General features: G+C 39.6%; 1 protein-coding gene across 2 annotated transcripts; it reads right to left on the bottom strand.

Moving 5' to 3' along the window:
* Positions 1–4,051: 4,051 nt before the first annotated feature.
* PIGA (phosphatidylinositol glycan anchor biosynthesis class A) lies at positions 4,052–11,750 on the bottom strand. 2 transcript variants are annotated; one of them, XM_075775659.1, is made up of 6 exons: positions 11,665–11,750; positions 10,722–11,386; positions 10,016–10,148; positions 8,591–8,723; positions 6,981–7,187; positions 4,052–5,242 (listed from the first exon to the last, which is right to left on the bottom strand). In XM_075775659.1, exons 2-6 carry the CDS (start codon positions 11,371–11,373, stop codon positions 5,000–5,002), a joined length of 1,368 nt encoding a protein of 455 aa, XP_075631774.1. In that variant the 5' UTR covers positions 11,374–11,386; positions 11,665–11,750; the 3' UTR covers positions 4,052–4,999. The 2 variants fall into 2 exon arrangements, with proteins under 2 accessions (XP_075631774.1, XP_010307554.2); XM_010309252.2 differs by lacking the exon at positions 11,665–11,750 and having other exon boundaries at positions 10,722–11,646.
* Between the last annotated feature and the right edge of the window lie 867 nt (positions 11,751–12,617).

The following is a 12,617-nucleotide window of genomic DNA, read 5'->3' as shown; positions in this document are numbered from 1 at the left end:
TCTTCAGGTGGTCTAAAAAACCATGAAGAAGTTTGAGCGCTTGGAAGCAGTCACAGGAACTTCCAGAAGGACAAGCTCCATTTGTGTAGTAGCAAAATGACCCTCCTGGCTTCCAAAAAAGACAACTAAAGATTTTTAGTTCAATGATGGAGTCATTTGAGAAAAAATCATGTAATCACTTAATCTGCTTTTAGTGCACAAGAACACTAGGAAAATGACTGTGGTAGATTAAAAAAAAATCATCATTGGGAAGATGACTGAACAGCAAGGTGGAAGTATTAATACTGGTGAAGGTGGTAGTCAGGTAAGCTGTAGGAAGATCTGGTGTCATCACTTGGAAACACCTGGTATTCCTGAAACTAAAGAAAGGTGAGCAACATAACATAGGCATGAGAACAGATATAACACAACAGAAGAGCAATGACAATGCAGAAACAGGAATCTCATTTTTCCCCCCTTACTGTTTTGGGCAGCTTCGTTGTGGGTTGAATGAGATTGATTATGCAATTCCATCGATAGGCTGGAGGGAACAAGTCAGCCCTGCGTAGAAAAACCATGCCTTATTGAGAATTTCTGCAGGATGCCTAAACTACTTCATGAATCACTCTAGCTTTCGGCTAGAGTAATTACTAAATTGTTAAATCAAAACATCCAGAAAATATATTAATCCTTCAATAAAATTGTCATGAGATGGTGAATGAATAGAAGTAGTTTATCTAGATCCTCCAAAGAACTGGAAAGCTAATATTTATATATCCTTAAATTACGAACATGCAAGGAATAAGCACAAAAGGCAGTTCAGCTTAGACAACAACTCATTTTCATTAGGGTTCACCTTAACTTCGGCCAACAGTGAGAAATTTCAGATGTGACCTGAAGAATTTGGCAAGGAAATAAAGATGAAAGGCATCCTCTTAAAGAAAGTAAAAGATATTGGTCTATTCTTATGCTAGACGCTCTTTGAATTACAGCAGTGTATTTCCAGTGTATATAGTTGAGAGTTTGAATATCAAATGTAGTCAAAGTAAGACAACTGGGGAAAAAAAGGAGACAGAAACCCTTTATCTTGAAGGGAAGAGATGAGAACAAAGATGTACTGGAGGGCCTAGCTATTTCTTTTCTATCAGTTTGATCTAATAAATGATACTACTTCTCATATAAGCCTTGCCTCATTTTTGCACCCTTAGGTCAGCCCACTTAAAACACTCCTGCTTTTAAAAAGGGATGCATATAGTGACTCACTGGTTGTTCTCAAACAAGCAGATATGGGATTCATCTCACCTCTCGCCACCCATCACACCCCATTAGGTCTGGTTATCTGAACTGCTGCTGCTGCCCGGGCAGGGAGGCAGCAAATTCCAGCAGGCAATTAATTTCCCCTCCCGTCTGCCTCCAACGCCCGCGCTAGCAGGGCATGACTCCTTCTCTAGATGCCATCGGTCCCTCCTGCTTCAACAACCAGCTAAAGAACTAGCGTGCATTAGGCAAACAGCTTACGCATGGCTAAAATTCAATGAATCCCGCACAAATACCATCTCCAGAGTTACACCAGTGCTGGTCATCTAAAAACAATCCAGTCTACCTGTTAAGTTTACAAGCAAAATGCGTAATTTCAGTACAATCGTAAATTCAGATGTATAATGGCATCTTGCCTTTAGTTTTGTTCCCTTAACAAAAAACATCCACTTTTTATCTATGTCAATGCTCAAGTAATTGGAAAAAACTGTGGAAGTCAACATACTACTGAGTGTCATGAAAGATGTACAGCAAATGTGATGAGAATAGTTTCATGATTGAAAATCAAACATTAAATACATTTAAATATTTTTTAATTTAAAAAAGTTTGTAAAAGCATTTTCTTTTGAGATTGATTGTTCTTTTATCTGTTCACATTAAGTCTGTATTTTACCGGAGCATCAAAAAGATGCACTTTTACTATTATTTGTTTATAGGCCTAAGCACATATGAAAAAGGACTAATGAAGAGAAATAAATATCAAAAGAGGAAAAAATAAGTTTATTTTAAAAAGATGCAGAAAAACTTGACCACAAAAATAAGTACATTACAGTGTATTTACCTTCTAACAGATCTACCCACATCCACTAAAACACAATCTGAAAGACAAATCTTAACATTCATACTTTACTTGATACCTGTTCTGGTTTAACACGCAATTTTCAATTATTAATGTGTGGTCTATACCTTAAATCACAGTGTCTGCATATAATGTATTGGAAACACAGTTCCTCCTTGTGCCCGTGGGATGGAATTTCATTGCAGATCAATGGTCCCTTCTACGAAAGGTGGGGGGGGAACCTTCTGTATAGAAGATTTTGGGGTGTTCCCTCCTCCTCCACACTGGAGGCTCTCCTCTATGCAAGACATTACTCAGTATCACTCTCTCTTTGGTAACATTTCCCCAGTATTTCACAATGATCAAATGTTACTTTCAAGCACAACTGAAACATCTTAGATTTTTTAAAATAGTTATTTTATTAATTTCTAAATACACTCATTATCTCTGTTAGGGGTATTTTTTATTATTATTGTGATTGTTTTATTAAACTTTTCCATTTCACCCACTGATGCTTTTTAAAACTAAACGTAAACAATTCAGTGACATCATCCCTTACTCCACTACACAAGGCCAGTAAGTGAATCAGTCCTGCAAAGAGTTATATGCAATACTTGCATTACTTGATGAGAAACACGTAATTCCAGTTAAACCAGTTATGGATTACATTTTTGTGGCAGCTTGTGCAGCATGTTTTGTAATAATCATCTTTCTCATAAGAAGTCCAACCACCAGTGATAGGAAGCAGCAATATGGAGTGTATTTCTGTACTTTCTCATTGTATGTTCCCACATACAATGAGAAATAATAAAAAAATATCCATTCTTTATGCTAAGGTAAACTAACTTTTAGATAAACTGTAAATTTGTCTTGTAAACAAGACTACAACAAGGTTTTATTATGTTATTCACAAGTAGACAATGTTCCAGAAAAGAAGAGAGAACTATTTTGAATAGACTCTCACAATCCTGTTGAAAATTTGATTTGTGGTTGTAGATGTTGCAGGAAACCAAAAAGATATAAACCCAAATCAACAAAATATTATTTAAATATATATGTATATAACATTTCCCTGGAATGATAATCAGTATTTTTAAAAAGTTGTTATAAACTTGAATGTTTGTGGGGGAGGGGAGGAAGTAACTTTGAGAAGTAAACTATTACCTTAATTCCACCCATTTATCCATAATCTGTGTGGCACCATTTTAGCTGACCTCCACTTTTAACGCAGAGCTTGAAAAATTCAGATTGTAATACAATGCACATTGTACATTACATATCAAAGGCTAAAAATTCTAGTAAAAGAAAATAGACTTTGTATATGGCATTTATTTCACATTACCTTTCTGTTTTTCGTGAAAATACGTTCAATGAAATTATAAAATGTCAGACGTTAGGGTAACTATGGATCTACACAAACAAGATGATATTGACAGAAGTCATGTTTTAAATACTGCCCTTTGAGGGTTTGGAAACAGTATCTTCATATTGCACAGTTTTAATATTAATACAGTTCTTTTAATATTAATACATACTCAGAGTCATAAAATCATAAGATTTTCAGTATTCAGTGATGCTTGAAAAAAAAAAAAAAATTTAACCCAGTGCATTAGGCAGGGGGGCAGTTTTAGACGTGGTTGACATAAATGAGATCAATGCCTCCCCTCCCACATTGGTATGTTGTGCCACCTGTTGTCCCAGCTATACATTACTTGGGACTGCTAACAGATGCAAGGAGCCACTTCTTTTTTGTTGTTGTTTTCGGGTTTTTTTCCTCTCCTTGAAAAGCATACCTATCGGTTATTTCCATTTAAGGGATACCTTCCCAAGTTTTCACTTGCAGAACCTGCCTGACAGTGTTTCTGATGTGGTGTAGATTAACTCACACACACTAAACATTGTCCCTCCCAGAGATGGACTGAAATGCCATTTTAGTCATAAGTAAGGGGAAGGGAAAAAAAAAAAAAGAGAAGAGGAAGGGGGAGTGGGTGGGAGGGGAGAGAGAGCGAGCGAGCACGATGGTGCTTGTTAAGCCCTTCACAGATTTCTCTCTCTCTCGCACACACATACACATGTGTTACTTCACACACACGTGTGTTACTTCACACTTTGGCATAGTCTGCTGGAGGAGTTATCAGGCCTGAGCTGTTTCTGAAGGCTGTATTATCTCTAAAGAATATAATTTCTTCACCTATGTGCTTTAAAAAAATGACATAAGCTTTACATTACTTTCACACATGTAAGTGAAGAGGACAAATTTAGCACCTCTGAAAATATCAAAAATTTGTTATGGAGTTTTGATTTAGCAACAGGATGATCCAGTTTTACTAGGGAAGACCAAAATAATAACGCTATGCAGGCAAAACACTGTCACTGGGACACAACTGCTAGAACTGTCTGAAATTTCCATGGTAACAAACTTCATGACTAATGTCAAATGCCATTTTCATCTGTGGAGAGAAAAAGGTGTGTCTTGTTGGGTTTTTAATTAAATATTTTTAAAGTAGTCTCAAAGTAAAAATCACAGTAAATATCAGGAATTAGCAGGGACTACAGTAAGCTAATAATTTTTGTGTTTTGCTTTCCCAAAAACCACTAGTTTACAGTCACTTTCTGTAATATTCAAGTTGTTGAGAAAAATCTTGTATTTTTGTCTCAAAGGCTTTTGACACGTATATAAACCCTTGTTCTCCTCCCAGTTTTAAGTGCAAAAGAGATGCACACAAACTTGCATGAATCCAAAACTAAATTAAAACATAATCCTAAATTGAGGTAGCACATTTAACCAAGTTTCTTTCCAATATCTTCAGAAAGAAACCGAAGAATTTTAAGAGTAATGTCTCTATCAGCAAGCATTAAAACTTTTAGTGACTGATGGGTTCTTTCCTCTCCATTTGAGCATTTTAGGAGCTTGGAAGTTGTTCTTTAACTCTTCCTTTTTTTCCCCCAAAAATACTGTTTAGTCCATGCACCTTTAGGTCCTGTGGCATCTATTGCAACATCAATAATGGAATCTGGAGTCATCCACCTCAGAAACGTCAAGAAAAGGAAGTTCAGAACAGCAAAAAGAGCAAAAATATACCCAGTCACTGGGCCACAGTGAGACATTAGTCTGTTAAGTCGCTCATCCATTGGTAAAACTACTTCATCTGCAACCCTGTCATACACCTAAAAGGAGAAGAGACAGAAAGTAAGATCTTAAAACGTTGCTTCCACCTCAAAAATCAGGCAGTACTTTGTTGCCAGTGTGCAACATAAATTATCTATTCCTAACTACTAGATGGGACAAATATTACCCCAAAAAAGTTTTGCAGATTTTAAATGTTGATTTATGAGTACTGTTCTAGAAATTTCATTAATTTATTTAAAGAGAAAAAGGAAAAGAAATGTTCTATTTTTCTGACAGACCTCAAGAATATTTCATTAAATAGGAAGGCTGCATAATTTGTCTCTCATGTAATATTATATAGAGAGGGTTGGGGGGGGCTTAATTAATTGAATGAATTGAATTAATTTCATGTTCACACCAGTCATAGGAAAGGAGTCTGAACATGCAATTACTAGATTTTCCACACAATGATGGATGAACTCATAGATGAGTTGGCAATCTTCCAAATCCCTGTATTTGAACAATCAAGCTAATCATAATAGGTTACTGATTTTTATTTAAAGAAACACTAGTAATTGCTAGTAGAAATTTTAAAATTCTATGAATGTGAAAAGGAAATACATGCTACTAGTGACTTAATATACATATTAACCACAACCACTAAAAAAAAATAAATATATAGTCCTGTGTTTCATAGAACAGAAACATAAATACCCACTACACAGAACTCAAGAAAGGCTTAAAGGATACCGTTTTCCCCTTGAGAATATTACAGGCTTCACCCTATGGGTACCTTCACAATAAGCTAACAAACAACTATCTTTTGTACAATGCAAGTTCCATGCATACTTCTTCCAATTATACTAGTATTTTCCTTTACACAGTTCTAGTTGTGGGTTTTTTTAAGAAAGGGCTATAAAGCATACTGAAAAGTAGTCTGACTTCTGTAAATATTTTGCAATTGAAATGTTGCTTGCAGTGACAAAATCATAAAATGAATTGTACTGACAGTACTTGAAAACTATAAAATAAACTGGTTGTACACGATACATCAAGGAGACTTATACGAGATATATAGATATATATATGTATATATGAGTACACTACAATGTAATTAAGAGGCATGTGATTCAGCTACTCTCTTGCCTAAAACATAGGGTCTGAAGTTAGAAATGACAGATCTCCACAGGCATTTATAACATTATTGCAATTAATGCTCTTCGTTAACGGCAGAGTTTTTGTGCTGAAGCGCGGTTCTAATTCTGAAATATGATTTCAAAAGTGTGATAATTTATTTTCATTACATTCATAGCTTATATAAATTCAGCTATGTTCAGCCTACCAGTATTAAACTACCTCTCAGAATTTTAAACCACTTGTTAGCATGTGGCTGACAAAACTTTGTCATGAATTCTGTCCTTTCCTTTTCATACATCTTATACAGCATGTTTTCCAGTTATGCCAGAAAAAGTTACTTAATGTAAAGACTGGAAAACATATGAGTAGAAATGTGACTAAAGATCTAGGCTGTTCTTCAGAATATATATCAGCAGTTACAACATATAAAACAATGCAAATAGAAAAAATAAACACCTATCCAGGGATGTATTTGGTGGGGAAAAACAAAGTATTTTCTGAACCTTTTTGAACCATGTATGTTCTGACAGAAAGCACACTGAAAAATTACACTGAAAGATTACATAGAGAATACATGAAAACATGCATAATAACGTTTCAAAGAAGCAGCTGTTTCAGAAATGTACTTTGAGATAATCTAAAAGAAGAGGTTATACGTACTTTCTCAGTTCTCTCTGCTACATTCCTCCACGTATAAAATGTCTTTACTTTACTATGGACAGCTTCTGGAGATGGTAGTGTTCCTGACCTGAGCTGGGCAATAGCTTTTTCTAATCCATCACACAAAGATTTCACAGACGGTTCACATAGAATGATGAGATTATCTGGAAGCACCTCAGGAATCCCACCAACTCTTGTACTCACCACCTTTAAAAGAAACAAAAGAAATAGCACATATCCTGCATAACAATAAGATAGAATGATGACACTGCTATTACACTGTTTAGGTGCAGCACTTAAGAAGAACAGGAAAAAAAAAATTACAATGAGTGGTTGTCATGAAGGCAAAGACTGATATGCTTTGGGATTTTTACCTATATGCAACCTAAAGGCCTAGGCCCTAGGAAATATCTAGCAAGCAAATTACCTTTAACGATGTTCAGAATGATTCTTTGGTAGCATGATAAAACAGAAGACTTAGACTAAGGAGTGGTTTATGACACATCTTCCCTACAGGTGTTTGTCACAGTACACAACTAAATCTGTGTAACTAGATTTTGGACTTTCTCTCCAGAGTCCCCCATGAAAACTGTTACCCCTACTTGGAGAGGACAGTTTTACCACATCTGACCCCAGTTTATGCCTTCCAGGCTACTGAACATACAAGAATTTCTTTAGAAATTCACTAATTTTAATCTGAATTATTATTTTTAAAGGGAAATCAGAAACTACTAAAGCCCACATTACACAATTATCTCTAAACAGTGGGTAACAGTAAGAAAACTGCAGAACTTCCTTATCTCTATAGAAGAAAACAGATGACAGGGGAATAATTACAACTAGGTAGTACTACTGTCAAAGGATATTGGAGCAAAAAAAAAAAAAAATCCCTTGCATTTTCTACACTTCCTGTGTATTAGATACTCTTATCAGTCTGTCTTTTAAAAAAAGTTACTTTATATTTTAATGTAAGAATCTAAGTTCTTTATGACTGTTGATTTAACTTTTTTTTTTTTTTGAGTTGTTAATCTGTAAATTACCCAGAAAAGGCTTTTACTATTTTCTCTCTCTCCAACTCTCATGTTGAATCCCTACATGGTAAGGCAAATACATCCTCAGTTAATACAAGAAAACAAACGTCAGTTCTTAGCGCAGGAAGAAAACTGTTCCAGTACAATGGTTTAGTCTAGTAATTCAATATGCCTGACTGACCAGTCACCCATGCTCATAAGCCATTTTTCTGCAGCTCCTCTTAAAGTAGTGTCAAAGTAAACCTTCATCAACAGTAACTACCCCAAAACTCTGTAAAGGGGTACATAAAACCTCAGCATTTTGGAGAGGCAGCCTGGTTAGTTCAGGGAACTGAGAGTTAGCAGATCTACGTGTTATTCCCAATTCTGCACAAGTTTCTTCTGGGAGCTTGAGCAGTTTTGGTTAACCCTTCTGCCTCAGCTTCCAGGTGATGTGTAAATGGAGATAGTATTTGCTCGCTTTTGTAAAGACAGAGCCTCAGATGAAATCAAATGTTACAAGCACACATTATTTAATCATAACCTTTGTTTAAAATGGATACATGCATTCCAGGTAGCATTTTGTTTGTTTGTTTTTACCTGTAAACCACAGCTTGCTGCTTCCACAATTGCCATACAAAAAGCCTCGGTGAGGGAAGTGTTGAGAAAAATGTGTCCCTGGACTAGAACATTTCTAACATCCTGGTGTTCCAAGGCTCCTAGGAGACGAACCCTGCATAAAAGAAAAAAAAAACCCACAAAAAAACCCCCACTAGATTTGGACTGTAATAATGCTGTATAGTGTTACACATATTCTGAAAAATGTACCAATGCTTCACACTTATATAGCAAGAGAATGAATTTTTTCCAGAAATGAAGAAATAGAAGACTCTGCTTCTTATTTTCATAATAAAAAAACCTTCTGAAAGTAAAGTTGATAGAAGAAGTTACTTTGTTTTAAAAGTAAATGCCTTCAAAACATTGCTTCTGAGTTTTCTAGTTCTGTAAGAGAACATGGCTTCATGCAGTTAATAATTAAAATTTGTCATCCTTCCTTTGTTTAGGTGTATTATCTGAATTTTCAAGGTGAGGTCTGATCAATCTCAAAGTCTGAGGGGGGAGGGAAGGGGAAGTACTTAGGATACTATTACCAGCACCTGTTATTTTGAAGAGATACTAGGAAACAGAAAAGGGCAAAACAAGAACGATACTAACAAACAATTTTATCAGAGGAATCACTGACTGAAGTACAGAATGGGCAACAGAAAACAGAGAAAAGGAAAAGGAAAATTAAGCACCTTGTCCTTGCCACATAAAACTGTCTTTGAACAGGAAAACTGCAAAGAAATACACAAATCCATATGCAAAGAAACATTTTGATAACACTGTAGCACCAGGAACATGTTTGTAGTACCACAAGAACACATACTAGATAAGCACTACCCTGAAGCGTGGCATACTGAAATAATGAAATGAATCACTAGCAGTCATCCTCACAAGCAGCAGCGACACAAACTAGCTACCTAACACCTTAAGCCATATGGTAACAGGTGATCCAAGCACCACAGTTTGACATAAATCATATTCCTCTCTGAAAGTCAGATTACTCTGTTGTGGATGCCCCATCCCTGGAAGTGTTCAAGGCCAGGCTGGATGAGGCTTTGGGCAACGTGGTCTAGTGGAGGGTGTCCCTGCCCATGGCAGTGGGGTTGGAACCAGATGATCTTTGAGGTCCCTTCCAACCCAAACCATCCTATGATTCTATGATACCCTGACTTGAGTGAAGGTTCATACAGGGTCTATTTCTATCAATTAACTTGCAGGTTCATAGTCCAACTCTGTTAAGTGTTCAGTTAGTGTCTGGTGTATCTGTCTTGCCTTCAGTAGTTGTCATCTCCTCCAGCCTCATGTTTTTGGGTGGGTTTTTTTTTGGGGGGGGGGATGAAGGCATGCAGAAAGGATGTTGCTGTTGTCTTCCCCACCCCTAACGTACATTGAAAGGTGATAGGCACGCATAGAACAAACCTGTCATGTAACTGGTATCTTTCCCGGACTTCTTCCAGTATGATTCGTTTTGGTCCTTCTCCACCAACTAAGAAATGTAACTCTGGATATTTCTGACAGAGCTCAGGAATGATACCACTAAGCAAATCTATACCTAAAAGTAGAAAAGTTAGAGCAAGTCATTATTGTATTTGATTTTAGAACTTATCATGAATAGAGTTATAGCAGTAGGCTACATCAAGAGAAGAAAAAAAAAGGTCTCTGAAGACAGTTACACTACTGAGCACAAAATTCTGAAAGAAGACAACTTGTGATCTATTAGGAGACAAATATGATGAAAAAAATCACTTAAGTTGCCGATGCTTGATTAAATAAAAAACAGTTAAAATACTTTTAACAGAATATATAAGTTATGGCCTAAATCTTATCCCAAATACAAGCAAAACCTTCCATTTTTCAAATTTCAATTTTCAATATTACAAAAACAATGCACTTCTGAACCCAACACACACAAACCGAAATGTACATTTCTTCTTCTTGAATGCACAGACACAAAAGGTCAGAACTGTCACCTTACAATTCCCATTTAAAATCCAACCTATGCCACAGATACAGCGTAAGTGGTACCTAACCAAGACCTTTCTTACCATATCCTAGAGAGGAAAAAAAAAAAACAAAAAAACCACCCCAAAAAACCAAAGTAAACTTACATTTTATCCCCCATTACCTTTTCTGTAAACAAGTCTGCTGACAACAACAATTGTTATTGTACTGTCATCCCTGCTTGACGGGTCTGGAGTAAAGTCGGTGGGATCGACAGCATTGGGGATGACGGAAACTATCAAAGGGTCCAAAGCTGCTCGCAGCACCGTGTTTTCCTTACTTGTGTAGGAGACACAGATGATGTGGTTTGTGTCACACAGGGACACCGTCAGAAGTTTGTTGGTAAGCACGGAGCTGACATCTGCAAACCCAAAGAGGGAGTGATCCGTGAACACCGTCCGCAGCCCCATGGTCTTGGCGTGGAAGAGGGCGTCGTGGGCCATGGCGGAGAAGGAGCTGTGGGCATGGACGACGGTGACTCTCTCCCGCACGAATATGTACCTGAGCAAGGGCAGGCTGTGGAAGAGCGTCGTCGCCGTGGACTGGTTGTACATGACCTTCAGGGGCAAGTAGTAGACTTTCAGCCCGTTGGTGAGGTAGCGGATGCCCTTCCGGTGGCCGTAGGCGTGGGTGACCACCAGGACCTTGTGGCCCCGCTCGATGAGGCACTGCGACAGCTGGTACACGTGGCTCTCTACGCCCCCCATGTTGGGGTAGAAGAAGTCCGACACCATGCAGATGCTGTGCGCCGTCCCCGCCGGGCCCCCGGCCGCCATACCGGGCCCGTTCCTGCCGGGGGAACCACAAGGCGCCATCACTCGCCGGCGGCCGCCCGCGGGGACCTTCGGCCCCCTCACTACCGACGTCCCCGCCGCCGGGCCCTGCCATCCCTCCCGCGCAGGCCGCACCGCGGCCGCCGCCACCGCCAGCAACGCGCACGGAGGGGCGGCCGCCGCGGGCCCTTTAAGAGGGCGATCACCCCGGCAACCGGCGGCCGCCTCGAGGGGGTGGGGAGGGAGGGGGGGGATGGGGGGAGCGTGCGTCCGCGCGCGCGCGCGTGCACGTACCTGCCGGCCGCCAGCGCTCGCCGGGCGCTTCCCGGCCCCCTCCCATTTCCGGGCACGGGCGCCCCGTCACCACGGCAACCGCACGACTATTCTTCCCCCCTCCCCCCCCCGCCCCGCCACCGAGCGCTCCCGCCTCCAGACTGTCGTAGCGCCGCAGCCAATCGCCGCCCGGCGCTGCGTCACGCGGGAAAAGAAACGGCCAATCGAAGCGGCCGGGGGAATGTCGAGAGCGCGACGGAGGGAAGGGACGTGTGACGGAAGCGGTGCGCGCCCTACGGGGTGCACTTGCTTAGGTGGGAAGCCTGCCTCGGCCAGTAGCTGTAAAAAAAAAAAAAAAAAAAAAAAAAAGCTTCTACACGAAAAAGCGAGGTGAGCTGCACACTGTAAAGTCATAGAAGTGCTTTAAAACCTGAAAGGCTTTGCCCTGCCCCCAGTGGAGAAGCTCTTCCTCTGTACTGCTTGGCTCAGTCACAGCTGGAACTCCAAAATGTTCTCAAGTGCTGGAAGCTTGCTCTGTCTAAACGAAAATAAAAATACCGTGATTTTTACTGACAGTCCAGGAGCTTGAACTCTGAGAAATGCGGCTGGGTTGTGTGAGTCATGCGCTGACACCCCAGGCTGGTATCGCTTGGCTGTGTATTTCTGGTCTCGAGGAGCTTTGCAAGCAGCCATTAGCAGCTCCAGCACTGGCTCGACTGCTGCTGACTGCCAAGAAGGACGTTACCTCACCAGGCTATGGTTGTTCATGTCTTTCCTATAACTTTCCCAAAATTATATTTGGCAGCTAGTTCTTGCCAAGATTTCTGAGATGATTAATTTTGTGAGATTTGATTCTGTCATCGCACCTATGCAAATATGTGTGTCGTGACTGACGGCACAAGCTGACCTAGGCTGCAGTGCTGGCTGGATTCCTGGTTAGGTTCAAGTTTGGACAGACATGTTTTGGAGGCACT

The sequence above is a fragment of the Balearica regulorum genome, chromosome 1 (genome assembly GCF_011004875.1).
Source record: "Balearica regulorum gibbericeps isolate bBalReg1 chromosome 1, bBalReg1.pri, whole genome shotgun sequence".
Lineage (NCBI taxonomy): Eukaryota > Metazoa > Chordata > Aves > Gruiformes > Gruidae > Balearica > Balearica regulorum.
The sequence above is the reverse complement of the archived record's forward strand: the minus strand, read 5'-3'. Positions and strand labels throughout refer to the sequence as shown.